Genomic DNA, 25,331 nt, shown 5'->3' with positions numbered 1-25,331 from the left:
CGTCAGTAAATATTTATTTATTATAAACTTGACCTTTTCCACAATATGTGTTTGATATGGTTGATATATTAATAATGTGACCTAGTTAACATGGGCCCCAGTGGCCTAATGGATAAGGCACTGGCCTCCTAAGCCAGGGATTGTGGGTTCGAGTCCCATCTGGGGTGGTCCTTATTGTTTTTCTCTCCATTGCTCGTTAAATAATTCTTACATTTCACGACCACTGCACTTGGAATATCTACTCTCGGATATACGCAACGATTTCTAGGAACTACCAACGAGAAAATGGAGCAGCAGGGTATTAAATTGTGCATCCTTTTGAATGCTTTGGCTGCATCAGCGCATACCTGGCGTGAGTACTGTATTGATATTTGTAGTTAGATGAAGTAAAATCTAAATTATTTTAATTATACTTCTGAAAACTACACGGTGATATTTTCTGTTCAATCTAATAATTTATATGCCACAGCGTGCATATTTTATATATCAATGTACTCATTTGTTGAACTCCAGTAGCAAGAGAAGTCAAGCAAGAAGAACACAGAAACATGTTATTTAAATAATTGAACCACGGTAACAGTGCTATAACATGTTCCATAATGTGTGTTATTCAACTTCAACCCTGTGACCCTGAACCATCTTCTTACAATGACAGACCTCCGTGAGGCCACCGTGTACTGGGATGCTGCCCAGAAAAGGATAATCCTGAAGGAGGGGGTAAAGGAGACAAAGGGTGGTGCTTATGGTTATTTTAATGATAGCCTTCACCTCACTGGTTGGAGCATCTTGGAGATTTGTGCTGGTTATGGAAGCATCCAACAGCGAGATGAGACGACATTCTTTCTGGCTGGCTACCTCGAAGGCTATCTTACTGCTGGGTCAGTAGATGAGATCTGTTTTTATGGTGCAACACCTACCACAAAAAAATAAATAAAATAAATAAAAGCGGTGAAGTACTAAACACCACATATAATATACTGTAAATTCCTTATTTTAATAACAGGGATAACAAACATTCCTAATTGTAAATCTAAATATATTGTTTCACATGTGAAAAAAACAGAATAATCATGCTAGCGCAGAATAATAATACAATTAATGCAAATACAATACTGTACAATAGATGCTAATTTATATAGCGCTTTCACAACAGTTGCCGGTGCAACAAAGGCATTCACATAATAGTCAACATAAAGCAAAATAATAAACAAAACAGTAACATTTAAAAACGTGGCCAGTTATACCGTACAGTTTTGTTTATATTTGTCTAAATTTGTATTTCATTGCAGCCAGATGTTTTATCATTACTCCAACATGTATCTCCAGTTAATAAAGGATGAGAAGGTTCTGAACCCCTTGAAAATATTCCTAAGGTAAGGTATCATATCACATTCATACAAGCGAATGCCATGACCGATTTTTTGTTTCAATATTTGAAGTAAACTACATCAAACCTTGTAAATCATGGCTCCAGTTTTGTCTGATCCACAGCAAACAAGACAAATGGGCCAGAGAACAAGTCAAGCTGAGGAAGAACAGTGACTTCTTGTGGAAACATTTAGGACTGATCCTAGCCCAACTGGACGGCCTCATCGCTGGAGCTGCACAGTGGGCCAGAGGCCAACACATCAATGTGTGTAATGAGTTTTTCAGGGGGATAATTATAACTCTGTCATCATACTTATCTCACTCATCTCCCTTCTTAGCCACTATCTGCATTTGCTGTTCGCTTTCTGAATGGTGTCGGTGATCTCCTGGATCTCGTCCCTGCATTGACACCTCGCCCTGACTCCGCCGGGCCAACTGTATTCAGAATGCCTGGAATGAGCCACTGCACGGCTCTTGTAAAGGTCAGGCTGGCTTCGCTTGGTGCAAATTTGCAGTGCAAATGACTGTGAGCATACCTGTGAATACGTCTGTGGAGGCTCTCAGTCGAACAGAAGTGGTCTATCGATGAAAAGGTTTCTTCAGCCGTCATCTGTACTTCTTTGAAGGTGTCAGGCGTTTCGCTCCTCATCCGAAGAGCTTCGTCAGTGAACTAAAGTTGTGCTGGTAACTCTGGCCCTATAAATACCCCTACTCACTAAATTCCCATGGAGCTATAAGGTTTAATTTTGACCGTGCTTACAACAGACTTCTTAGGTCGTTACCACGTAGGCTTAGTTATGCTAATGAGGTGATACAAGGGCTAATGGGGCAAACAGTGCCAGGCATAGACAGAGGTAATCAGACAGAACAAAAGAAGTAATCCCATTAGCTTCGGGGAGTAGTCCACTGCGCTGTCCACGAGGGTTATATATAGGGCCAGAGTTACCACCACAACTTGAGTTCGCGGACGAAGCTCTGCGGATGAGGAGCGAAACGTCCGTCACCTGCAACGAAGTACAGATGACGGCTGAAGAAACATTCATATCTGCGAATCAATGCAGGAAAATCTTCCCCGATGAGAAAATAGCATTACCAGATACAAACTACTACTCTCTCAGAAAATGAAATGGGACAAGATTACGAGGTAGCTTCATTCAAATCATTTCTTCTCTGCATCACAGGTGACATCTGGCTTTGAGAATCTTCTGTTGGGCCACTCCAGCTGGTACAATTATGCAGCCACCATGCGCATCTATAAACACTGGGACCTCAGGGTGTCGCACGGGGCGACTGGAAGAATGTCATTCAGTAGCTACCCTGGTACATACATACAAATTTCACCTTTGCGCTTCATATTAACAGTCACCTCATAAATACTGACTATTCCTTTTTAAGAGAATACGTCCAGCAACCGCTTAAGGTTGAACCAAATGCACTGTGAACCTTTCCCCCTTTTAAATTAATTCATCTGCTCTGGCATGTAACATGCACACATCCAAATGTCAGCCATGATGTCTAGCGTTTTGTCTCAAAGTCAGGACAGAGCAGGCTAAGTCATTTGATCAGTAAAGATTTGTCAGAGTCCAGGTTAGGAAAAATCCTCTTACAGGCTCTTGGTTGCTATTCAAATACAACTTGTTCTATTTTTAGAGCAGGAAGGATGTGACTTCACTTGGTTACAATGAAGAGAATCCCTTCTTTCTTGATGACAGTATCAACTATCAATAAAAATAAAGCTACTGTACATACTGTCTTACTCATCATTCCACAGGCCTCCTGACATCTCTAGATGACTTCTACCTGCTCGGTAGTGGCCTGCTGCTGACTCAAACCTCGATCAACGTCTTCAACACCTCCTTGTTTTCTCAGCTCAGCCCTCACAGCCTGTTGGCCTGGCAGAGAGTACGCCTGGCCAACAGCCTGGCGCACTGTGGCGAGGAGTGGGCGCAGATCTTCTCGAAATATAACTCGGGTCAGAACGAAAGTGACGGTCGTGACTAGGCTTCGTTTTGCTTCACAGACTATTTATTCTGGGAATATAGCAACTTTTTTCCTGTAATACAGGTACTTATAACAGCCAGTACATGGTGGTGGACCTAAATAAGGTATCACCTGGACATAGTATCAGGACGGGATGTTTGACTGTTGTGGAACAGATCCCCGGGAGAGTTACATATACGGACCAGACTCAAGCTTTACGAGGAGGTGATACATAAACATTCACACATTTATGACAACAATAGTCAGCCAGGCTGCGTACGAACCCAAAAATTCTATTTTATTTTCTCTTTAAGGATATTGGCCCTCCTATAACATTCCATTTCACGGTGACATCTACAACCTAAGTGGCTACGATGTGATGTGGAGGAGATACGGGGAAGACTTTTCCTACGACCTTTGTCCCAGAGCCAAAATCCTCCGCAGGGATCAGGCCAAGGTGTTTGACCTCAAATCTCTCAAGCGCATCATGCGATATAACAGTAAGTGCAATGATATAATTTTTGATGTTGTTTAAAAAAAAGGATCCTTACTTGCTAAGGCATAATCGGCGCTATTTTTGTCACTGGTGCAGAGGCGCCGTTGTGGGTGTGAACAAAGCAGATTTCTCTCCATTTCTTTAACACTCACATCTACGCCAGGTTGAAGAATGAACCGGATAATGTTTTGGTTTTGTGTGAACAAATAATTAGAAACTGGACCCAATTGTGTCGCTGTAAAATGTCTTACATCGGATGTATTTCAGACTACAAAAGAGATCCGTATGCTAAGGGACATCCATGCAAAACCATTTGTTGCCGTAACGACCTGCGCCTAAGGAGACCACGCCCCGCTGGTTGTTATGACACCAAGGTAAATCAATGCGTGACCATCGATTGCGCTTCTACAGTCAAAATGACGTCATGGAGATTTGGGGAGCATACTAAAAAGAAATTGCATCTTATCCGTGTTACCGTTCCCCATCTTGGCTCCTGTCTCATAACGCAGGTGACCGACTACCAGATGGCTCTCCGACTGGTCGCTGAAGCAATAAACGGCCCCACAACACAAGGGGGTCTGCGACCATTCTCATGGCGCTCCTTTAACATCACCACGCACGAGGGTCTTCCTCTCAATTACAACTTTTCCTTCGTCGTGATGAAACAAGCTCTCAGACGGCCCTGAACGCACCTGCAATCGCCTCTTTCATGTTTAGTGTAACAATGTAAATTTTAGCATTAGCTCATTGCTATTCGACACAAAGACAAATGACACGGGTTGTTTGCAGATTGGCTTGTCTTTGGATACAATGCAAAGCGTTATTCCCCAGAGGAGGGGTTGGGGGGGTGCTGACCTTTTCCTCCGGCATCACCCGTAAATGTTAATGTTTAACTGTCAGTGAAAGCACCGCAGGGCTTGTTGGGACAAATCGCACAATGTGGCTTTTACTCTGACACTACTGAGCCATGGTTTTCCCGCCTTTGTGTGTGTAACACCTTTGTTTCATCCGCATGTTCAGTTTTCACTTCCTCCTGAAGTTGAGCAAGACGGTTCAGCGGTGAATACCCAGTTGAGCAACATAGTAAAGCAGCTTTGAGACGCTATGTTAAAGGGCAGCCAAGTATTCACACTGTTTATATAAAAACGAACAGGTCCTGCGCATGAGGGGTGGGTTCGCTTCTGTCATAATCAATTATTACCTACATTTCTAATTTAATTCGATTTGGATTGGATTTGGATTAGCCTTTAATAGTCTCACAGTGGAGACATTTACATTTCACAGTAGAAAAGTTATGAAAGGAAGAGGAAAGGAAAGGAAGAAGTAGAAAAACAAAATAGAGGAGCTGTTGGAAAGGCAGCCACTCTCGCGGTACCATCTTGAAGTCAAAAGAAAAAAAATTATGACAATATGACATTACATGACACAGTCTGTTCAAACTTTCTGTACACTCTTTGTTGTATAAAGCAGTTCTAGATGAAAGAGGAGAGGATCAACGCAATCCTTTTCACTAGTGGATCAGGGATGTCATGCTGAAATGTGCACGTCTGCTACCAGCTAAATGTTGAAACAAAACACAAAGCTGTAGCATCCATCGACAAAAGAGATTGTCGCAGCAATGTCCAGCAATGACAGTCAAACGGCACCAACATTCCTTCCAATCAAAAACGGTGCTGGCATATTCGTGCTGCTGAAAAGGTGCGACCGCTCAGCACAGACTCCTCCTTGATGAATGTCGTGGCTAAAAAAGCTGGAAAAAAATATGTGTCCGTTCCACATGACACATAACACAAAGTGACAAAAGAAAACACAAAAACAACAAAAAAAAAAATAATTTGCTGACAGGTGCCTACTCGGGCGCCATCTTGGACTTCCATCTTAGATGTATTTACTGGCAAAGGTCTATTATCTTCCCTTCGTCTTGTTTCTCTTTTTAATTTCTTGTCGAGTCAGATCTTTGGCATTTTCCGATGCACTTTATACTCACGTAGGTCCTATTCAGCATATCTAGTGAGCATGTTGCATTTGCTTTACATATTTTATGTGGCTTCTGAATTGCAGACGACATAAGTGACATTCAATAGCATTGACGGCTACTCAAATTACGACTCTCAGTCGAAGTCGGAGGGATCAGCCTCTGCCTGCAAACGGCTGCGGGTTGGGGGGGTGTGTAAAAAAATACCAAGACCAAAATGCACCGGGCTCTATCCAAGCCACGCCTCGAACCGCTGCGGGTTTGTAACCGATAGAAAACGCGCAACCACCGACTCGCCGAGCTCCACTCTGCGAGGTTAAACGAGCGCCCGTTTCCAAATGGCAAGCACGGCGGACGACGAGTGGGAACCTGCACTCCACGGCTGCGAACACCACCCCCAACACAACCATCACAACAACAACAATAATAATAACAACAATAACAAAGACAACGAGGCGGGGGAGACGGCGACCTCCGCGCCGGCCAGCTCGAACGAACCCGGGGGGAAGACGTCGCATAGCCTCGGTAACGGTTCGGTCATCAACCCCGCAGGAGGAAATAATGGGAAATGGGTTCGGTTGAACGTCGGGGGAACCGTTTTCCTAACGACGCGGCAGACGCTACTAAAAGAACAAACTTCGTTCCTGTACCGACTGTGCCAGCAGCAAGACCTGCACTCGGACACGGTGAGCCGCACTTAACCGTTTACAAACCGTTAAAAGCAACCGACATCCATTATGCACGTTTAATAACCTTCCTATCTAAAAAAAATAGCATAGAGCACCTGCAAAATTCAATAGTGCCCCTCCAATGTGAATAAGTACCACAATAACCACTGTTATAACCACTGTAGTCAAATTCTGTTGATTAAACACTTCCTCAAAACCCCCTAATCAGTCCTATTCAACTTGTCCTCATTGTCTTCTGCGTGGAAAAATCAGAATCAGTCATCTTTACTGGCCAAGAACACAGAAGGAATTGTCTCTGATAGAACACGCTGTACTAGTATCATCATAAAAAAGACATGACAAATACAGAAAGTATGGTGGTCACTAATAAAAGGCTAGTCTAAGTATTTAATGTCAGTGAGACAATGTGCAAAGCATCAAACAGACTGTGGTTCAAGTAAGTACAGAACTGGAGCGACAATGATTATAACGGGCTGTTGTTCCACAGGGTCGTGCACAATTGCAAAGAGGCATTATACAGTTATATTTGTATTACTGTTTAGAAAGTTAATGGTGACGGGAGAAGAAGATGTCGAAATGTCTGCTGGATTTGGTGCGCTGGAAAAGGTGGTGGGCAGGGTGCAGCGGTTCCAGTAGGGTTTTATAATAATAATACATTTTATTTCAAGCGACTTTCAAAGCTCTCAAGCACACTTTACAGCCACAGACAAGCCTAGATACAATAATAAATAAAATACAATTCTAAATACAAACAAGAGATAAAACTACACAGAAAATGCAATTTTAAATAGGTGGGTTTTGTTTTCCACACTCTTGTCTTGATTCTTGCAGTGTGCAAGTCCAATTATTTTTTCCGTCGTCCTAACTGTCCGTTGAAGTGGGATTTTGTCCATTTTTGTGTCCATTGATTTTCACCATACTAGTACAATATCAATAAATGCTGTAATACCTCGCCAATGTAAAATTAGGTCATAAATAATCTTAAAAAATGGGCAGATGTAAAAAGCATTTTATCTCCATCTTATCCTATCCACTCCCTATTTGCTACACTCCATGCATCGTAAAATGTGCATGTGTGCCTCAGCATCCTACCATGGTGTGAGTGGAGTCGGGAGTCAGATGGAGGAACACGTGCCTTCTCTTTTGCAGGGGGGGGAGGAGTGGTTACAGAGTCCCAACGACTCTAGAACAGAGAGAGCGACATCCTCTCTATATGCGGCATTCCCAGAGATTATAAACAGGATGCATTTGGAATTATGCTATTTTTTTATTCTGCGTCTACCATTGAGATGTGATGCTTGGGGCTCTAATGCAATTGTTCATTGTCTGTTTCAAAATGCTAGTGAACATCAATCGTCCTGCATAAAATAAATTAGCTCATTCACTGACATTCACAAATGTATTCGGGAATTGAATATATGACGTAGAACGCCATTACCAAATGTGTTCGAGTTTTGTTTTTTCATGCTTGGGTGCTGATGAAGCGCTGGCCATGGCTTCTGGCAATGTTTTTTCCCTTTTTTTTTTCCATGTTAGCGCGTTTGTTCCAGCTTCGGCTGTTGTTCAAGCGCTATATAAACTAATATGTATGTATTGTAATTTGGACAGCCGCCCTCATTTCAAGATCATATAACTCCAGACTTATATAATTTAGGAATTGGACACATTTTTGCACATGTCTAGCAGTGAATGAGTAAATTCCTTATTGTTTTTCTGCTTCGCAGCCTGTTGCATTTCAATTTTTAAACTCCACTGTGACGTGCAATTTTATTTCCCGACATACGTTATTTTATTGTTATTGTATTTTTTTTTATGGGGGCAACACACCTGGCACATATATGAACTTCCTGTCAGAAACGAAGGCCTATTTGTGAAAATTGAATTGTCAATTAACTCTAATCTAAGCCACGCGGCAAACAGTTCAACTCAGGATAGAGCGTCACTAACCACAGCAAATGAGCAAATGTTCATTCCTGCCACAATAGCATAAAAAAAAAACAAATAAATACACACATTTGCTTTAACACGAGGAAAGTCATTGGCGAGGTCCGACATGGCTTCTAGATATCAACGGTACTCTTTTGTACCAGACCCACTCGAGTGTCAGGCCTGAGTGATATTATCATATATCAAGCGGTCGTTACTCGAGTCGTTTCCTCATCCGTGGCACAAGTGACGTTCGACCGAGGTCGAGGTTGTCAATTGGATGCAGAGCAAGCGACCCAGTTGCCAGTTTCCCTGCAGCGGAAATGTCGTTTGATTGCGTAATCGGTATGTTGCAAGCAATTTCAGGTCTGTGACAGTGTGAGATAGCGAGGTAGTATTTTTTTATTATATTGCAAAGGATCATCTTCAAAATAATTTCTATTCACAATTAGCAAGCATCAATTTTTTTTTTGGTTGCAGTCAAACCTCTTGAAATTGGACTCTGCCCCTCTGTTCTGACATCACTTTTCCCACATTGAATAAAAATAGCCCGTATGGTTTTAAATTATTCCACCCACTGGGCCATTTCACCACTGGAGAGGTTTTTAATTTCACATCATATCAAGAGTTTATACTCTCTTGACAATTTGATTACTCGTTTTTCGTTGGCTTGTATTATTTTTTTTTTGTTATGAATGCAAGTTGTTGCGTTTCCACTAAATAGACCAGCAAAAACCTTCATTTTAAACTCTAAACTTGTGAACCCTTTAAGGGACAACGGTTACAATAGTGGATGGTTTAAAATGTTTTTAGGTTACAGAATAAGTTGAAAATATTATTTAAAAAAAACATTTCATGTTAGCATTCATCCGTTTTCGCATTAAAGTAAACCTGTTTATTGTGGTTAATGGGGACCAGAAGCGCCCGTAATGTGTGAAAATTCACAAATGTCTGTCTGTCCGTCTCTCTCGAACGCTTCCCCCAGCCACACATACATACTCACACTAAATGGAAAGCACTGATCAAGGCAATCCATTGGTTAGACCAATCAAATGTCAGCGCTGGGAACCAATCATGCTATAGCCATGTACAAAACTACATCTGCGATGCACTAAATCCGCGATAAGTGAAGTAGCGGGGGATCACTGTAGTTTTCGGGCTGCCCCAAGCCAATTAGATGGTGAAGATCCTCAGATGATGAGACATGATCAAAGTGTAACAGGATTAGGGGATTGCAGATTACACATCACATCATCCCCTTGACATATGTTTTGTATCTTGACGCCAATTTAAATATTTCAGCATATCACGGCGGTAAATCTTTAAACAAGGTCGTGCCCGTGCGCATTTCTGCCTTTTCCCGTCCCCCTTTTCGCTTGACTTGCTTTGCCAATTGTGGATTCCGCGACGGGTCTCGACTCGCTTTATCACCTCATCTGTGTCATGGGATGATATAACACGCAGGGAGACATGTTTACGATGATTTTATCATTGGACTAAATAGACACAGTTTGAATTCAGTATCCAGCCATTTTGATGCATTTGCGCAGTGATTCCTAAACTGGCACGCGTAATGGCGCACATGTAGCCAATCCCTTTCAGAGATGCAGATTTTGTGTTACAAGTGTGTGTACTTAACCTCTCAGTGGGAGGGTGGGTCTGGTTATAATCTACTTGTCTGAACTAATATATTCTCCAGTGCAGTCAAGGTGAAAAACAACATCTTGTAGACACACACACACCGGGTGTGTATTGAAACACGGCTAAAAGGCTATCCCCGTAAAATGAATGCCATCTAAAGAGCGAGCATAGAAGAGTTTGTGCTACCCAAAAATTCCCGGCAGTGCTAAAATTTCTGCTTCTCACAACAGGATGAGACAGGAGCTTACGTGATCGACCGAGATCCCACCTACTTTGGCCCCATCCTCAACTACCTGCGACACGGCAAACTGGTCTACAACAAGGAACTGGCGGAAGAAGGTGTCGCTGCTTTTAATAATAATAATAATAATAATAATAATAATAATAATAATACATTTCATTTATAAGCACCTTTCAAAACTCTCAAGGTCACTTTACAGTCTCAGATAGATAAAAAGATATCTAGTTAGCTACTAGTTAGATAGCTACCAGATAGCTAGCTAGAAAGCTAACCAGCCTCATAACAATAACAATAACAATAATAATAATAATAATAATAAATTTCATTTATAAGCGCCTTTCAAAACTCTCAAGGTCACTTTCCAGTCACAGGATCCGTTTTTCCGTGGGTGAGCAACCCGGAAGTAACTCAAATAGATAGAAAGCTAGTTAGCTAGATAGCAAATATCTAGCTAGCTATGTAGAAAATAGAATGCAAATAAATAAACATAGAGACAAATAAATTATAATGCTTTTGACTCTTAATAGTTTTATGGAGAGGAAAAACGCACTCTTAAAGCACTCCACCCCACAACATAATCTTTTTCGAGACACTTTTGATGTGAATTAACATTTACTTCATTGTCGACAATCTGGCTTGTGCGTTTGTTATTATTCCAAGGAGTCCTGGAGGAGGCCGAGTTCTACAACATCACCCCTCTCATTAAACTCATCAAGGAACGGATCATGGAGAGAGACTCCAAGTCCACGCAGGTATAGCCCAAACATTGCTGCCTTATCCCAAAAATAAATAACTAAAAATTAATCGCAAGTCAAACTATAGAGCTTTTTTTTTTCAACTTTAAGGCACTTTTTAAAATGTAAAATCTGCATCTTTGTTGCCATCTGGAAGAATTCCCGGTTAACTCTTGGTGATTTGAAATGTTTACGCTTGTGGAAAGAGAATGTATCTCTCCTTTCTTTTTTCAGGGTGGTTGCACTCACACTTACATAATCACGGCCATCCCCGGCATACTCCCACTCTGCCTGTGTTGCGTTGGACTGCACTTAACTGTACATGCCTGGGGGAGGGGCGGGGGGTTGTCACATGCAGCGTGCTCATCTAAAAAAATGGAGGAAGCTCATTTACTGACAGTTCAATTAAAAATATAACGTAGAGCGCCATTCCTGAATTTGTTCGTTTTTTTTTTTTTTTTTATGCTTGGGCGCTGACAAAACGCTGGCCATGCCTCTGTTTTTTTGGGTATTAAAATTAATTGCAACTGTCTCATCCTCTGCTCCATCCAACCCCCCCCAAACAGCAGGTTCCCCCTAAGCACGTCTATCGAGTGCTCCAATGCCAGGAGGAGGAGCTGACCCAGATGGTCTCCACAATGTCCGACGGCTGGAAGTTTGAGCAGGTCAGCGTGCGCACCTGCAGAAAGCCCCGCACTGGACTACTTTGGACTGTGGGTTGGACTCACGCTGCTGCTGACCCTTCAACTTTGACCCCCTTCCTCCCACGGCCCCTGATATGAGCCCTACCTGCTGCACTTCCATTAGGTTTTCTCAATCCTAGGCCTTTGTTTGAAACCCAGATAGTAGCCACGATCCCAAACCACAATTGCATCTGTTAAGAAGCTTTACAGTTGCGGTTTTTATTCTCATGCATTCAATTAAGCAGCTGTGTTTTCAAAAAAAATCACTATTTGCTTATAATAATAGCAAGTTACAGTATATTAACTATACAGGCTCCACACCAACAAATCAAGCCAGGGATCACGTTTAGCCACCCTCTTTCCTGCTTGGCCACTTTGCTCAAACGCACTCAGCGCAGCTTGGCTTTGCACACCTGTTCTAATGCCTACGTCGGGGGTGCCCAACCTTTTTTTTTGCACATTTTGATGATAATAATAATCATAATGCATTTAATTTCTAAGCGCCTACCAGTAGTCATAACAGCCCGAACGAAAGATAAAAAAATACACACAATAGCAAATCACTGCCTACCTTTGTGGAGACCTGACGCAGATGCAAAAGATGCACTTTTGCAGTGTGTTCATGATCACGTCAAAGGCTTCTCCAAATTCCGATTCTTCGCCTGGATTGCACATGAAACAAACTCTGAATGAGAACAATCATAACAATAAAGCATTTAGAGGGCCACAACTGTGATTGATTGCAAGCCGCAATTTCAGAATCCTTACCCAGAACTTCCGGTGATGCAAGTCACGTGCCACCGAAGGTTAAAGATGATCTTATTTTGAAAATACTTCCTGTGAATATTAGACATTGATAGGCACACACGGTGTGCTAACACACAAAATGGTTTTTAATATTTTTATATATAGATAGATATATATACACACACACATCTGTCTAATTATCTATATATATCTAAAATACACATATAGATGCTCAAACCCATAGACATCACTTGCGATTGACATATTGGGCATCCCTGGTACTCTTTGTATGTTCACACCAGTAAAAGACGCTTCATGTCCAATCCACTGCTGAGTGTGCAACAACCGGCTGTCCGCTACCCGACCCGACCCAGCATGCATGAACACCAGAGTCTCTCCTCTCTACCTGTTCCCCCCCCCCCCCCCCTCCTCGGTGAGCTTTACTTCCTTGCTGATCAACCATCCCCCTTTTTTGTGTGTGCACGCGGGCATCTAGATGGTGAACATCGGCTCATCTTACAGTTACGGGACTGAGGATCAGGCTGAGTTTCTGTGCGTCGTTTCCAAGGAGCTTCACACACCCGGTTCTGGGTTGGCTACGGAGCAAAGTCACAAAACCAAGGTGAAACTCGATTTTCTCACATGCACGATTCAAGACGAAACTGGCAAAACATGTCCACAAGTAGAAATTTATGACTTGAATCATTCCAGAAGTGCATTGTTGCTCAAGGGGGGGGGAAATAACATTGTAGAGATGTATGACTGAGCAGTGTGAACCACAATCTATCATTGTGCATATCAACAATATTAGATATATTCAAATATATTATATATATATATTATTTATATGTAAATAATAAATTATGTATTATAAAATATATTATGCATCATTGTTAAAGGGATTTCTTTTCTAGTTGCATTTAAAGCGACTGTCTGATGCGTTTCTATTTGTGCTTCGGCTCCCCGCTGGAAAAGCTTCAAATGTCACTCACCTACAAATGTCATCCACTTCATCTTTCACACACCACTTTTCAAGTGACCATCTACTTGTGCTTTCATTGTCCTCACCGTTCTCTCTCATTCGGATATATAATGGAAATATATATCAGCCTGCTCACTAGCACTCATTCGCATTCATTTTTTTGTTCATGTTTCTATCCATTTTGCCCCTCACCCCCTTCCCTCCATCCTTCCTGCTGACCACAGCCGACGGAGACGCAGGAGGAAGAAGCGGCCAAGGAAGAGGAGGGAGCGAGAGAAACCACAGCGAATGAGTGGCTTAGAGAATGAGGGAGTCATGTTCCTTTGTTCCAAAGCGTGTCTGGGAAAGGGTGAGGAACCATGTTAGTGAGTCACCTTTCAACGTCAGTTCAGTTCTGGGTTTTTCGTGACACTGGATTGAGTTTTGGATTAAAAAAAAAAAAGAGGCGTTATTCACTCATTCACTGCCAGACAATGTGCAAATATGTGTCCACTCCAGTGCCAGGGTTTTTGTCATTATCACTTGAATTCCAGGACCCACGGAATATTGAGTTTTAGGATGACATAAACATTCAATGCAGTGTAAGAAACCTTAGATTCTCTTCTTTCTGCAGAAAAAAAGTTAATTCCTAAAATATATGGGTCTGGAGTTATATAAGCTTGAATTGAGGGCGGTTGTCCAATATATTGGTTTATATAGTGCTTTAACAACAGCTGAAGCTGGAACAAAGTGAAATGCTGCCCTCTTGTGGAAATAAAAAAATTGTGGGTGCGTTATCAGCACCCATGCATGATAAAACAAAACCCGAACAAATTCGGGAATGGCGCCCTACGTCATATTTTCAATTATTGAATAAATTTGTGAATGAGTTAATAGCGTGAAACAGATTTGGTTGCATTTCAATCAATTACAAGCGCCATTTAACTGTTTGCCCATATTTTTAAATGTATTTATTTATTGACGCACCCACCAGTCATCACATCCGTCCCCCCATTTTCATCGTCATTGCTGCCGCGGTAACCGGACGACAGCTTTTGAAATGACCGAGATGCTCTGCGATGAAACGTGGTCTAATTGTCTTGTTTTCTTCCCGCAGCTTTTCCAGATCCACGGCTCCCGGATGTAGACATGAAAAAAGAATCCTCAATTATTTATTTAGGCGCACAACAACATCCTGCACTCGGCATGCGTGTGTTGTATGTGGCATTGAAAAATAGAAAAATGGATTTGTGACATTTTAAAATGACCCACATTAAAAAAATATATATAATAATATAGTTAAGTACAGCAATATTCTGGGGGATCTTAGTACCGATAAGAAATATAGTGCAACTGAGTACATTTATAACCAAAGATTTTAGATAACCCCGAACACAATGAACTCCAAATGACATTTCCATGGAAACGGTCATCGAATCAGCATCCGAAAAAGATGCATTGGGGGGGATGGCCGGTTACCCTCTGTCGTCTTTCTAATATTACACAAGGTAGGTAGACAGTCGTTCAATCGGTTTTGAACTTGCGTCACCTCATAGTATTTGATAGTTCTTGAAGAAATTATTATTTTTATCTTTTTTAAATCCAATGCAGGGAACAACATGCTTGTAGTAAGAGCATGGTCGCTTATTGAGACGTGACATTTTTTTTTTTTTTTACACATGAAGATGAAACAGCGGCTGTAATAATTTAACGCTAGGCTCCGCCCACTATTGCATAATAAGATGCAAATACAGCAAACTGTGGTTTTATAGACAAACTAGGTCCTCGTAATAGACTCGTAGCAGGATTACATGACCAGGATTCATGTTCATGTCAGATTTTTTTGGGTTGTTTTAACAGTGATAATTCAGTGCCTTGTTCAAGCAGCAAAAGACTGACATGTCAAAATAATCATGTTTATATTTGCATATTTTCATTAATGCATAGTTTACAGGCTGATTTAAGTTTTGAGTGCAACAGAGTTGTATTTTTTTCCCCGGGAGATAGGGGGTGTAGAAGAAATGCAACTGCATATTTGTGCTAAATAGTGATGTTGTTGAGGGCTTTTGCTATTTTTTGGGAGGCGTTTTTTTTTATATTTGTATTATTTATTATCAATGTTTCTCTCTGTCATCATTGGACTTTTTTTTTTGCATATGCAATCGTTTTAACGTTTCACTGAGCTGCAAAAAAAAAAAATCAGAAGCACGATATGCAGGTATGTTTTGACCATCATATACGCCTGTTAGCATTTGCTCTTTTCAATCCGCCTGCATTGTTTGCATGTCGAGGGTGCTTTTGTGACATCCTCACATTGTGTTTGTGAACGTATTCACCACTCATGAAATACTCCCTGCTTTTTTTTTTACGTAGAATTTGTCATTTTAAGTTTAACAGCAAGCGGCAGAATCGTCACCTGCTAACATTGAAGGGAAAAAAAATATTGCCTTTTTTTGTTGAATTCATATTCCTACAACGGCAATATTAATCCAAATATCGTTTTTAGGCTCGTGAGTGTGCATAGAATGAATCATTGTGAAGAAAATGTTTGATTTGATTTCCTCTTCTAACTTACCAAAAACATCATCACGTTTTCACACGCCCTGTCCACTTACTGAAAAAGTTAAAAGCATTTTTGAACAAAAAAAAAATATTTTTATGTAAATGATTTCCTCATCTCTACACAACAAAAAATAAACTTTTTTTTTTTTTTTTAAGTGTCACCTTATTTTTCGTCCTCCTGAGTAAAAATGATCCCGTAGTGTCACTCATAGTGTAGTTTACTCGCCTGTACATTGCGGGCAGCAGAGGTTGAGTTCCCAGTCAATGACGATCGAACGCTTGTCATTGTATGTGCTCTGTGATTGATTGGCGGGTGCTCCAAAGTGCCTATCTCCATTGATGATATTTGTGCTACAGGAAGGTGCTCAGGGTGTTATCCACAGTGGCCAGATGTAAATATTCTGGCGGTTCCGCTTCAGATCTTTGCCCCTTGTCTTCATCTTGGCTCCGACTCAGTAGCGGCGTCTTTCGTCGCACGGATCCTCGGGAACGTTGCTCCAAGCACGCCAGGATCATGTGGGCTAGATCCTGTTGTAGCCGCTGAAAGTTCTCTCTGTGTGGAAAAGCAAAAAAAATGATGGATAAGATGCATTTAGGAGCATGATAAAGTAGAGGATTTTCATACGTTGTAGGTGGGGTCGGGAGGTCATAGTCTTCACCCGTCTCGCCAGTCAACCAGTAGGTTGTCTCAGTTCCTTTACCCTGAGAAACAAAAGTGATTTATTTTGTGTGTCTGTTACTTTATAATAAGTAACTGATTCACTACCAGATATGTGTCCCTTGGAGTGCCAGGGTTTTTGTCATTGTCGCTCGAATTCCAGGACCAACAGAATATTGACTTTTAGGACGACATAAACATTCAATGCAGTGTAAGAAATCTTTTTTATCAGAAAAAAAAGTTAATTCCCAAGTTATATGGGTATGGAGGTATCAGAGCTTGAAATTGGGGCAGATGTACAAAAGGTAAATCGTGGAAGGAGAGAGATCTGACCAGCGCTTTATCAGCACCCAAGCATGAAGAAGCAAAAAAAAAAAACAACAACAACAAATCCTGAACAAATTTGGGAATGGCAGTGAATGGGTTGATATGGACATCGTGCTCAAGCGTGACTGTTGTCCTACCTTCAGATATGTCTCGCCTCTGTACTCGTACTCGAACTTGCAGTCTGTCCTGGTCAGGATATTAATAGTCGGCTGACTGACGTGGATCCGCAGGGCTGTGGCGCCAAATGGCAAAATCGGTTCATTCAATTGACCATGAGATAATCGCACATCATTGATTATCAATGGTAGGAAACAACGTCAATCACTTTTTGCTCATTAAAGAGCGCACTCACGATGTCCCGTAGACTCCATTCGAGACGCCGTATTGACCGTGTCCCCGAATAAACAATATCTGGGCATCTTGACGCCGACCACGCCGGCTGCGCACAGACCTGAGACACAGGATAGCATATCGACGTCCTATTTAACCCTTTCACCTGATAACTTGAATCAAATCTACCTGAGTGCACGCCGATGCGTATCCACACGGGGATCCCGGGAAGATGTCGCAGTTGGAAGTTACCCATAAAGGATAAAATGTCCAAGGCCATGCGGCAGATATCCACCGCGTGCCTGTTACCGTTGCGGTTCGGTAGACCGGATGCCACCATGTAGGCGTCGCCGATTGTCTCCACCTGAGAGAATATATGATCGACCTAAGCCCCTCCTACAAAATGGAATAAACCTCATCGTACCTTATAGACGTCATGGTGATCCAGGATGCTATCAAAGCCCTTGTAGATGTCGTTGAGCATGTCCACCACCTCCATGGGGGTGCTGTACTGGCACAGTGTGGTAAATCCCACAATGTCACTAAAATAAATAGTCACCTCGTCGTACAGCTCGGGTTCCACGACGCCAGTCTCCTTTAGGCTCTTCACCACGGGGCTGACCGAAAAACCGAAACACGTGACTAGCTTGTTTGGGCTAATAATGTGACATTTAAAGTTAAATACAAGAGAATTCAAGACACCGTGGGAGAAGCATGAAGTTGAGGCGGTCCGCGCGGTCCCTCTCCATTTTGTAAAGCGCCGTTCTCTCTCCCACCAGGTGCTCCAGATTTTTGGAATACATCTGCAGCCGACGGATTAAGTTGTCCACGTAGCTCTCGTTGTCTTTGTTGTGAATTTTACTAGGGCGGAAAGAGGCCAAATAAAATTACAAATAGAATTGAAAGACATCACTATCAACCTTGTTTTTTAAAACGTATTCACTGCCAGACATGTGCAAAAATTGAGTTTGAAATGAAATGCATTATTATTATTATTATTATTATTATTATTATAATAAAGGGAATGCTGCCTCCTTGTGGAAAACAAAAAAAAACATTGCCAGAGGCCATGGCCAGTTCTTATTTATTTATTGAGTTACTATTTATCTGTTTATTTATCCATATATTTTGTATGTATTTATTCATATTTATGTGTCCATTTATTTGTTGGATTGCTGATTTATTTGATAATTGTTCTGATTATTTTCAGTTTATTGTCAGACCAGAGTGTGGTATTTCTAGGTTGAGTGAACGCTGGCTACCGCTGCTCACCCACAGAAAAACATATCCTGTGACTGTAAAGTGACCTTGAGAGTTTTGAAAGGCGCTGATAAATGGCTGCCTCCTTGTGGAAAACAAAAAAAACATTGCCAGAGGCCATGGCCAGTTCTTATTTATTTATTGAGTTACTATTTATCTGTTTATTTATCCATATATTTTGTATGTATTTATTCATATTTATGTGTCCATTTATTTGTTGGATTGCTGATTTATTTGATAATTGTTCTGATTATTTTCAGTTTATTGTCAGACCAGAGTGAGGTATTTCTAGGTTGCGTGAACGCTGGCTGCCGCTGCTCACCCACAGAAAAACGTATCCTGTGACTGTAAAGTGACCTTGAGAGTTTTGAAAGGCGCTGATAAATGAAATGTATTATTATTATTATCGGCAACCGAGCATGAAAAAATAAAACCCGAACAAATTCGTGAATGTCGCTCTATGTCACAGGTGTCAAAGTCAAGGCCCGCGGGCCAAATCCGGCCCGCCACATCATTTTTTTTCGGCCCGAGAAAGCAAATCAAACTTGTTAAATTCCATGATGTTTGCTAAAATCTGAGCCAAAATTTCATATTTTTGGATGTCAACCACAATAAAAGTCATTATTCTTGGCTTCAGATTTGAAAACGAGTTATTCATTAATTTGCTGTGTGCTCTATATGTAATATTTGAAGGGATTTAAACATTCTAATGGGTTCCCCAAATTCATAACGGCCCTCGAGAGGAAACCATAACTACAATCTGGTCCGCGGCAAAAAATGACTTTGACACCCCTGCTCTATGTCATATTTTTAATACCCAAATAAATTTGTGAATGGCAGTGAATGAGTGAATGATGGTAACAAACATGCCAGTTACCTGATGATTTTGCCCAAACAGCTTTCGACCTTCTTGAAATCCGGTCTTTTCTCAGCATCCTCCTCCCAACAACTTTTTATCAACGTGTATACCTAAAGGCACATTGAGGATAAAAAATAATTATAGGGATAGCGGCTAGCTAATCATGTTATACGGCTACGAGCTCCATGAAAGGGTTAACCAAAGTTGATGTTTGACCTAATGAAGGCAATAAATCGTTTTAACATGTAATGGCGCAATTGGTGTGTAATCACAGTATGATAGCAGCTTTACCTCAAGTTCTTGTTCTGTAGCCGTTTCAAAGTCCAAATCGGGTCTGAAGTAGGACATGATGACCCTCGATAACTTTTCTGGGCGCACAAACAGATTCTCCCGTGAATACAAATCGTAAACACGGACGACGTGCTGATGTTTTCACCTGCGCGATCCGAGCAGCATTCCGTGTGGAAGGTTGATTTCCTGAGAACGATTTCCTGAGCGATGATGGCGAAACTGTACACGTCTCCTTTTTGGGAGTTGCCTTGCTTCCTCAAGTGCTCGGGGGCCGTCCATAAGTCTGCGACGGGTCACACGGGTCACCCGAGAGAAAAAAAACGATTTGATTGTGCTTTTTTTTTTTTTACCTCTGCCAGGTTTGAGAAAAGAATTACAGCCGAAATCTGTGATTTTCACCACCATGCGGTTGTCCACCACGCAGTTGGTGGACTTGAGGCGTCCGTGCACTTGGATGGCGCTGGAATGGAGGTAGGACATGCCCTGTATAGGCGGAAAGCACACAACCAATGCGATTGGAGTCGGTGATTTGGCGCCGTCTGTTGGTATAAATGAGGTACTGCAGTAATATTTTCAGGAATAACAAGCGGTTGGTTGCATCTTGGTCCAAGAAACTTTGTGATTTGAGGTCACTTACGCCCATAAATGGTGGCGAAACCACGGGTGAGTACATTCGTTCACTAAAAAAACGTACAGTAATCCCTTGCTAATTCGCTGTGGCCCTTGATGCTTGGTGGATTTTTTTTTCAAACCTAAAAAAAAAGGTATAGCGACTTTTGCTGCCATATGCGTTGGCTTCCTAAATATTTTTTGTACTCATACAAATGTAAATTTACCAAATCCACGGAGGTCCGCATTCACCGTGATAAACGAGGGATTACTGTACAATCTTTTTACCTTGGCAATGTCATACATGACCGAGATCTTGAACTCCCAGTCCATGAACGTCTCTTCTGGATAGGAAACCTTGTCGTTCAGCACATACTGGACCAGGTAAAAGGACAGAAGCTGGTTTTTAGTTCATTGAACACCCTCAGCTTTATTGTGTTGTCATTAAAATGCTTAGGGATTAATTTCTGATCAGCCTTCATTGATTATCCGGCGATCATTCACACACTGTTTATACTTACCCGAAGTGACCCCCGTTCGCCGTATTCAAAGACCCCAAACACGCCCTGATCGAATTTCACCGTGCCGTAGAACTTGGTGAGGTTGTAATAGTCGATTTGCAGGAGCTGCGGAGAAAATGGGGATTTGTAATTCTTTAGAACTCAAAAAGTCGCACACGCGCGAGTTTGTGCCTCACCGCGTGAAGTTCCGCTTTGTGCGTCTCGTTGAAATTACCGTCCGAGTGGTTGAGCTCCTTCAGGATGACAATCTGAAAAGATTTGGCGGCGGCGAGGGATCAATGACAGATAGTCCGTACTACGTTTTAAAGTGCTTTCAGTGGTTACCTTCTTATCGTATAGCGCCCGGCGAATCTTATAAACCTTTTTTCTTTCTTCAATCTGATGACATGTGAGACATTTGAAGCGAAAGGTGACAAAATTTATATTCTGGTGCTCTGATTACATACCTTCAGATGGACTTGGTTGAGCAAGTTATCCTCAAGCAACGTGACAAGCTCAGAAGGGATGTGAGAAATGGACCAACGTTTCCTCAGGAGACGATCTCTCCTGTTCTGTCTGGATAGGAAATCAATATAAATATTTCGTGTATACCACAACGAGTGCTCTAAAATATATATATTTTTTTGTGTACTCAGTTCGTCTAAGGGTTTTTGTGGCGCTGAAAAGGAACTTGGAGCACCTGTAGAAGATGAAAGCAATGATGGCCACCACCACCACGATCACGGCCAAGATGATGACGACGATGTCGAGCGACGCCACTTCTGGGGGAAGAGCCAATCGCGTGGTAGTAATAGTAGTAGTAATAGTAATAATAAAATCATTAAAAATAATATTTAATTTTTAAGCGCCTTTCAAAACTCTAAAGGACACTTTATAGTCACTGGATTTTTTTTTTTGTGCGGGTGCATTTAACTCATTCACTGCCAGACGATGTGCAAAAATGTGTCCACTCCAGTGCCAGGGTTGTTGTGATTGTCACTCGTATTCCAGGACCCACAGAATATTGAGTTTTAGGACTACACAAACATTCAATACAGCGTAAGAAACCTGAGACTCTCTTCTTCATTAAAAAAAAAACGTATTTCCTAAATTATATGGGTCTGGAGTTATATAAGCTTGAAATGAGGGCATCTGTCCAAAATACAATGCAATACATATGTTGTTTTTATATAGGGCTTTAACATCAGCTGAAGCAGTAACAAAGCTCTAAAATGAAAAAAAAGGGGAAATGCTACCCCCTTGTGGAAAAGACAAACATTTCCAGAGGCAATGACTAGCGCTTTATTGGCACCCAAGCATGAAAAAAAAACACAACCTGAACAAATTACGTCATATTTTCAATTCCCGAATAAATTAGTTAATGGCAGTGAATGAGTTAAGGTTCCGTGCTACGTCAGCATAGCAAGTTGCTAGCGATTTGTAGTGTTCATCTCAGCGGTGTCAAAATGAAAAACAAAATGTCTCTAACCTTCATCCGGCCTGAAATTCGGAAGTCTTTTCCCCCAAACAAATGAGGGGTGGTCCTCCACTTGCATGGTCAGGCTGCGCTCGGTGTCAAACTCGAATAAAATACGATACTGAGGGAGGTTTGGGGGGACAATGTACTTCATCTTCATTTTGGTCAACAAATCTGACATCATGTGGCGACGTCCGCACCTTGTCATCATTGGTGGTGTAAACGACGGACAGGTTCACGTCTCGGTCCCCTTGCTTGTCGAGCCGATAGTTCCCAGCGATGCCTGGTTAGCGAAGATGGTTACCATCCAATCCAATTCAATCCATAACGCATGTGAGGCTCACGCAAGACTTTTCGGTTTCTTACCGTCAAACGAGGTGTTCCGAAGATAATTGACAGTTACGTAGGGCATGTGATGAGCCCCCGGGTGAGGTTTGGCGATTATTTCCCGAATCACCCGACCGACCAGAAGCACCGAGTCGTGGTACGCTGCCATGTAGTCGTTCATCTACGTGAAGATGAGAAATAGTCCACCATAATAATAGACCCCCCGCGCTTCAACATCTACTTAAATCCTGTTACGTGATGAAATTTAGTACTTCCTTACTGTATTGTTGCTTTTGAGGTCTGAGTTGATTGTGTAATTCCTGGTGTTGGGCATAGTGAGGACCAACACATTCTTCATGGATGAATGAGAAGTTGCGTTAATGTAGTATTGATCACTGCGGAAAGGAGGGAAACGTGACTGCGATTGAGCGTCGTCGCGCATTGACGTCGTGCGCCATGTCAAAAGGACTGACTTGTAAAGATCGATAAGGATGAAGAGAATATCATTGCTGTCCGCTTCTTTCGCGAGGTTCTTCACCTCCACAACGTCATTCACAGAGCCGCACATAATGAACACTGAGAAGAGAAAAAGCCATTAGAAATTTATTTCTGATGAGGAGGATTTTTTTTGGGGGGGGGGGAGGCTTACGGTTGCTTGTCCTGCTCTTGGGCGACGACAGGACAGTTTTTAGGTCTTCTGGTTTGCGTAGCATTGTTCTTTTCACTTTCTGAGCAAACATGTGTGGAGCTGATTCCAGTGCATTTATATACCTGTCAAATTCCACAACTGCCATCATTTTTTTTAATCGACCAGGGTATCGAGTATAGAGCCTTGAGGTACACCGTCCAGTTAGCTCATTCACTACCAGACGTGCAAAAATGTGTGCACTCCCATGCCAGGGTTTTTGTCATTGTGATTTGAATTCTAGGACCCACAGAATATTGAGTTTTAGGACTTTTAGTTAATTCCTAAATTATATGGGTCTGGAGTTATATGAGCTTAAACTGTGGGCGGCTGTCCAAAATACAATGCAATACATACATATTGGTTTTTATAGCGCTTTAACAACAGCTGAAGCTGTAACAAAGTCCTAACATGGAAAAAAATGAAATGCTGCCTCCTTGTGGAAGGGAAAAACATTGTCCAGCACTTTATCGGCACTCAAGCATAAAAAAAGTGAACAAATTCTGGAATAGCCCTCTGTCATATTTTCAATTCCCAAATAAATTTGTAAATAAGTTAAAAAGCATGAGTAAAAGATCACAAATACAATACGGTCTCTCACCAAAAACAATCCTCCGTGCTGGTCTGTAGCTTGTAAACATACGCCGTCTCCCACACAGGCTTGATGCCGTTGTCGTCTTTCCAGAAGTGGACGAAAAATTCAGAGATTTTGCGGGCGGGTGGCAGCAGGCGCTGAAGGTTGAGCGTGTTGTCACAAGCGGGTCCGAAACTCCCGGCCGAGACGATGGGGGTGCTTAATTTCAGACCCTTCTCAGCACTAACGCAGGGGAGTTGAAAGAAGCACGTGAATATGGCACGCAGACGACATCTTTGGATAGATGATTGGAGATCAACTTACTCGACTAAGGGGAAAGTGGCATACGTGCACGTTGGGCCAAGCACGGCACAGCCCAAGCTGTTGGAATGCTGCAGAGAAATAACACGGTCAGTTTTAAATGAAATTTAACGCTCATATGTCTTAAATGCTATTCTGCAGATGTACTCACTATAAGATTTTTCAGCTCAGCCACTCCTTCACACGCGCTGCTGTGGCATCCTCTTTTCCGATAATACGTTGTGTTAAAACCACCAAAGTTCACCGACAGGTTGAATTTGGTGTCTTTAATAGGTTGGGTGGGAACAAAGAAAACAGAAAGGGAAAACAAGTGGTTACTGTTTCGTTGAGTTTATCACTTAGCGCGGGTGAGAGGGGGGCAATAAAGTTAATAGCTTGTCAATAAATAATACCCTTATAGATATGGTACGCTGCTTGACTACTTCTGTTGGGTCCACTTGCATAACGAGTTCATGAGAACAATAAACGTGTCAGTTTAATATGTATAAAGTTGACAAATAACGTCACCATCACCTATTGGTACTCATGGCATCAGTTAAAAGCAAGGACATAAAAACGGGATAATTGGGGGGGGGGGGGGGGGGTTAATTTGTTACAATTCAAAAATAAGAAGAGGGGTGTGAGCATACCAAATGTGTACATTTCAAGCGTTTTCTTACCGTTTTCTTGCACAGACTCGAATTCCAAGGCCTTCAGTATTTGTCCCCGGACAAACTTTAAACTCCATGGAGACTCCTCATCGTCCAGGAGGATCACATTCATCGAGACGCCTCTCAAACAATGTCTGATACCATGATGGGATGCCAAGAGAGTCGCAAAAGTGCACAACCACAAGTACCTTCGTGCTGAAGCCATTTTAGTTGGATTCAGCCTCTTACACACAAAAAAATAGACTCCATGCAATCTTTCAGGCGATCCAGTACCTGCCCTCTTCATCAGCTGCTGAAACGTTTGTGTCTTCCAAAAAAAAAAAACACACTTCCTGTCTCTCATGACACTTCACGCTTGTTAATGTACAACCCCAAGAAGACCATATAACCTTGGCTCTTGTCATGCCAAGGTCTGCATGAATTATGAGCACAAACACGGGCAGGCGCGTAGTCACATTGT

General features: G+C 41.9%; 3 protein-coding genes, 2 long non-coding RNA genes and 1 other non-coding gene across 10 annotated transcripts; 4 read left to right on the top strand and 2 right to left on the bottom strand.

Moving 5' to 3' along the window:
* The first annotated feature begins 86 nt into the window (after positions 1-86).
* Positions 87-5,255, top strand: plbd1b (phospholipase B domain containing 1b). Its single transcript, XM_089016169.1, has 11 exons — positions 87-352; positions 656-878; positions 1,290-1,373; positions 1,492-1,633; positions 1,707-1,850; positions 2,550-2,688; positions 3,140-3,340; positions 3,433-3,573; positions 3,663-3,848; positions 4,112-4,218; positions 4,354-5,255. Exons 1-11 carry the CDS (start codon positions 286-288, stop codon positions 4,528-4,530), a joined length of 1,611 nt encoding a protein of 536 aa, XP_088872295.1. The 5' UTR covers positions 87-285; the 3' UTR covers positions 4,531-5,255.
* trnar-ccu (transfer RNA arginine (anticodon CCU)) lies at positions 95-167 on the top strand. The gene has a single exon. It is a non-coding gene; the product is annotated as a tRNA-Arg (tRNA).
* On the bottom strand, positions 809-12,711 carry LOC148887310 (uncharacterized). Its single transcript, XR_016117712.1, has 3 exons — positions 12,305-12,711; positions 11,306-11,417; positions 809-913 (listed from the first exon to the last, which is right to left on the bottom strand). It is a non-coding gene; the product is annotated as an uncharacterized LOC148887310 (long non-coding RNA).
* kctd17 (potassium channel tetramerization domain containing 17) lies at positions 5,926-16,153 on the top strand. Of its 5 annotated transcripts, none has more exons than XM_089016171.1 (7): positions 5,926-6,505; positions 10,306-10,414; positions 10,977-11,068; positions 11,620-11,763; positions 12,977-13,102; positions 13,687-13,811; positions 14,559-16,153. In XM_089016171.1, exons 1-6 carry the CDS (start codon positions 6,158-6,160, stop codon positions 13,768-13,770), a joined length of 903 nt encoding a protein of 300 aa, XP_088872297.1. In that variant the 5' UTR covers positions 5,926-6,157; the 3' UTR covers positions 13,771-13,811; positions 14,559-16,153. The 5 variants fall into 5 exon arrangements, 4 of the variants coding, with proteins under 4 accessions (XP_088872297.1, XP_088872299.1, XP_088872296.1 ...); XM_089016173.1 differs by having other exon boundaries at positions 5,927-6,505; positions 11,620-11,715; XR_016117710.1 differs by having other exon boundaries at positions 5,934-6,505; positions 11,617-11,763; positions 13,687-13,823.
* On the bottom strand, positions 14,902-25,214 carry gucy2cb (guanylate cyclase 2Cb). The gene is made up of 27 exons (XM_089016167.1): positions 24,881-25,214; positions 24,373-24,485; positions 24,225-24,292; positions 23,928-24,143; positions 23,291-23,412; positions 23,115-23,217; positions 22,922-23,036; positions 22,681-22,822; positions 22,515-22,597; positions 22,327-22,435; positions 21,538-21,619; positions 21,305-21,413; positions 21,183-21,236; positions 21,035-21,106; positions 20,859-20,963; positions 20,626-20,712; positions 20,079-20,211; positions 19,874-20,011; positions 19,729-19,805; positions 19,456-19,547; positions 18,021-18,179; positions 17,743-17,935; positions 17,508-17,682; positions 17,341-17,439; positions 17,126-17,220; positions 16,629-16,705; positions 14,902-16,556 (listed from the first exon to the last, which is right to left on the bottom strand). The coding sequence occupies exons 1-27, from the start codon at positions 25,212-25,214 to the stop codon at positions 16,355-16,357; spliced, it is 3,354 nt and encodes a 1,117-aa protein (XP_088872293.1). The 3' UTR covers positions 14,902-16,354.
* Positions 20,218-24,991, top strand: LOC148887308 (uncharacterized). The gene is made up of 3 exons (XR_016117713.1): positions 20,218-20,391; positions 21,494-21,642; positions 24,896-24,991. It is a non-coding gene; the product is annotated as an uncharacterized LOC148887308 (long non-coding RNA).
* Positions 25,215-25,331: the final 117 nt, after the last annotated feature.

Source organism: Hippocampus bargibanti, linkage group LG15 (assembly GCF_051943395.1).
Source record: "Hippocampus bargibanti isolate YZ-2025 linkage group LG15, ASM5194339v1, whole genome shotgun sequence".
Classification (NCBI taxonomy): domain Eukaryota; kingdom Metazoa; phylum Chordata; class Actinopteri; order Syngnathiformes; family Syngnathidae; genus Hippocampus; species Hippocampus bargibanti.
The sequence above is the reverse complement of the archived record's forward strand: the minus strand, read 5'-3'. Positions and strand labels throughout refer to the sequence as shown.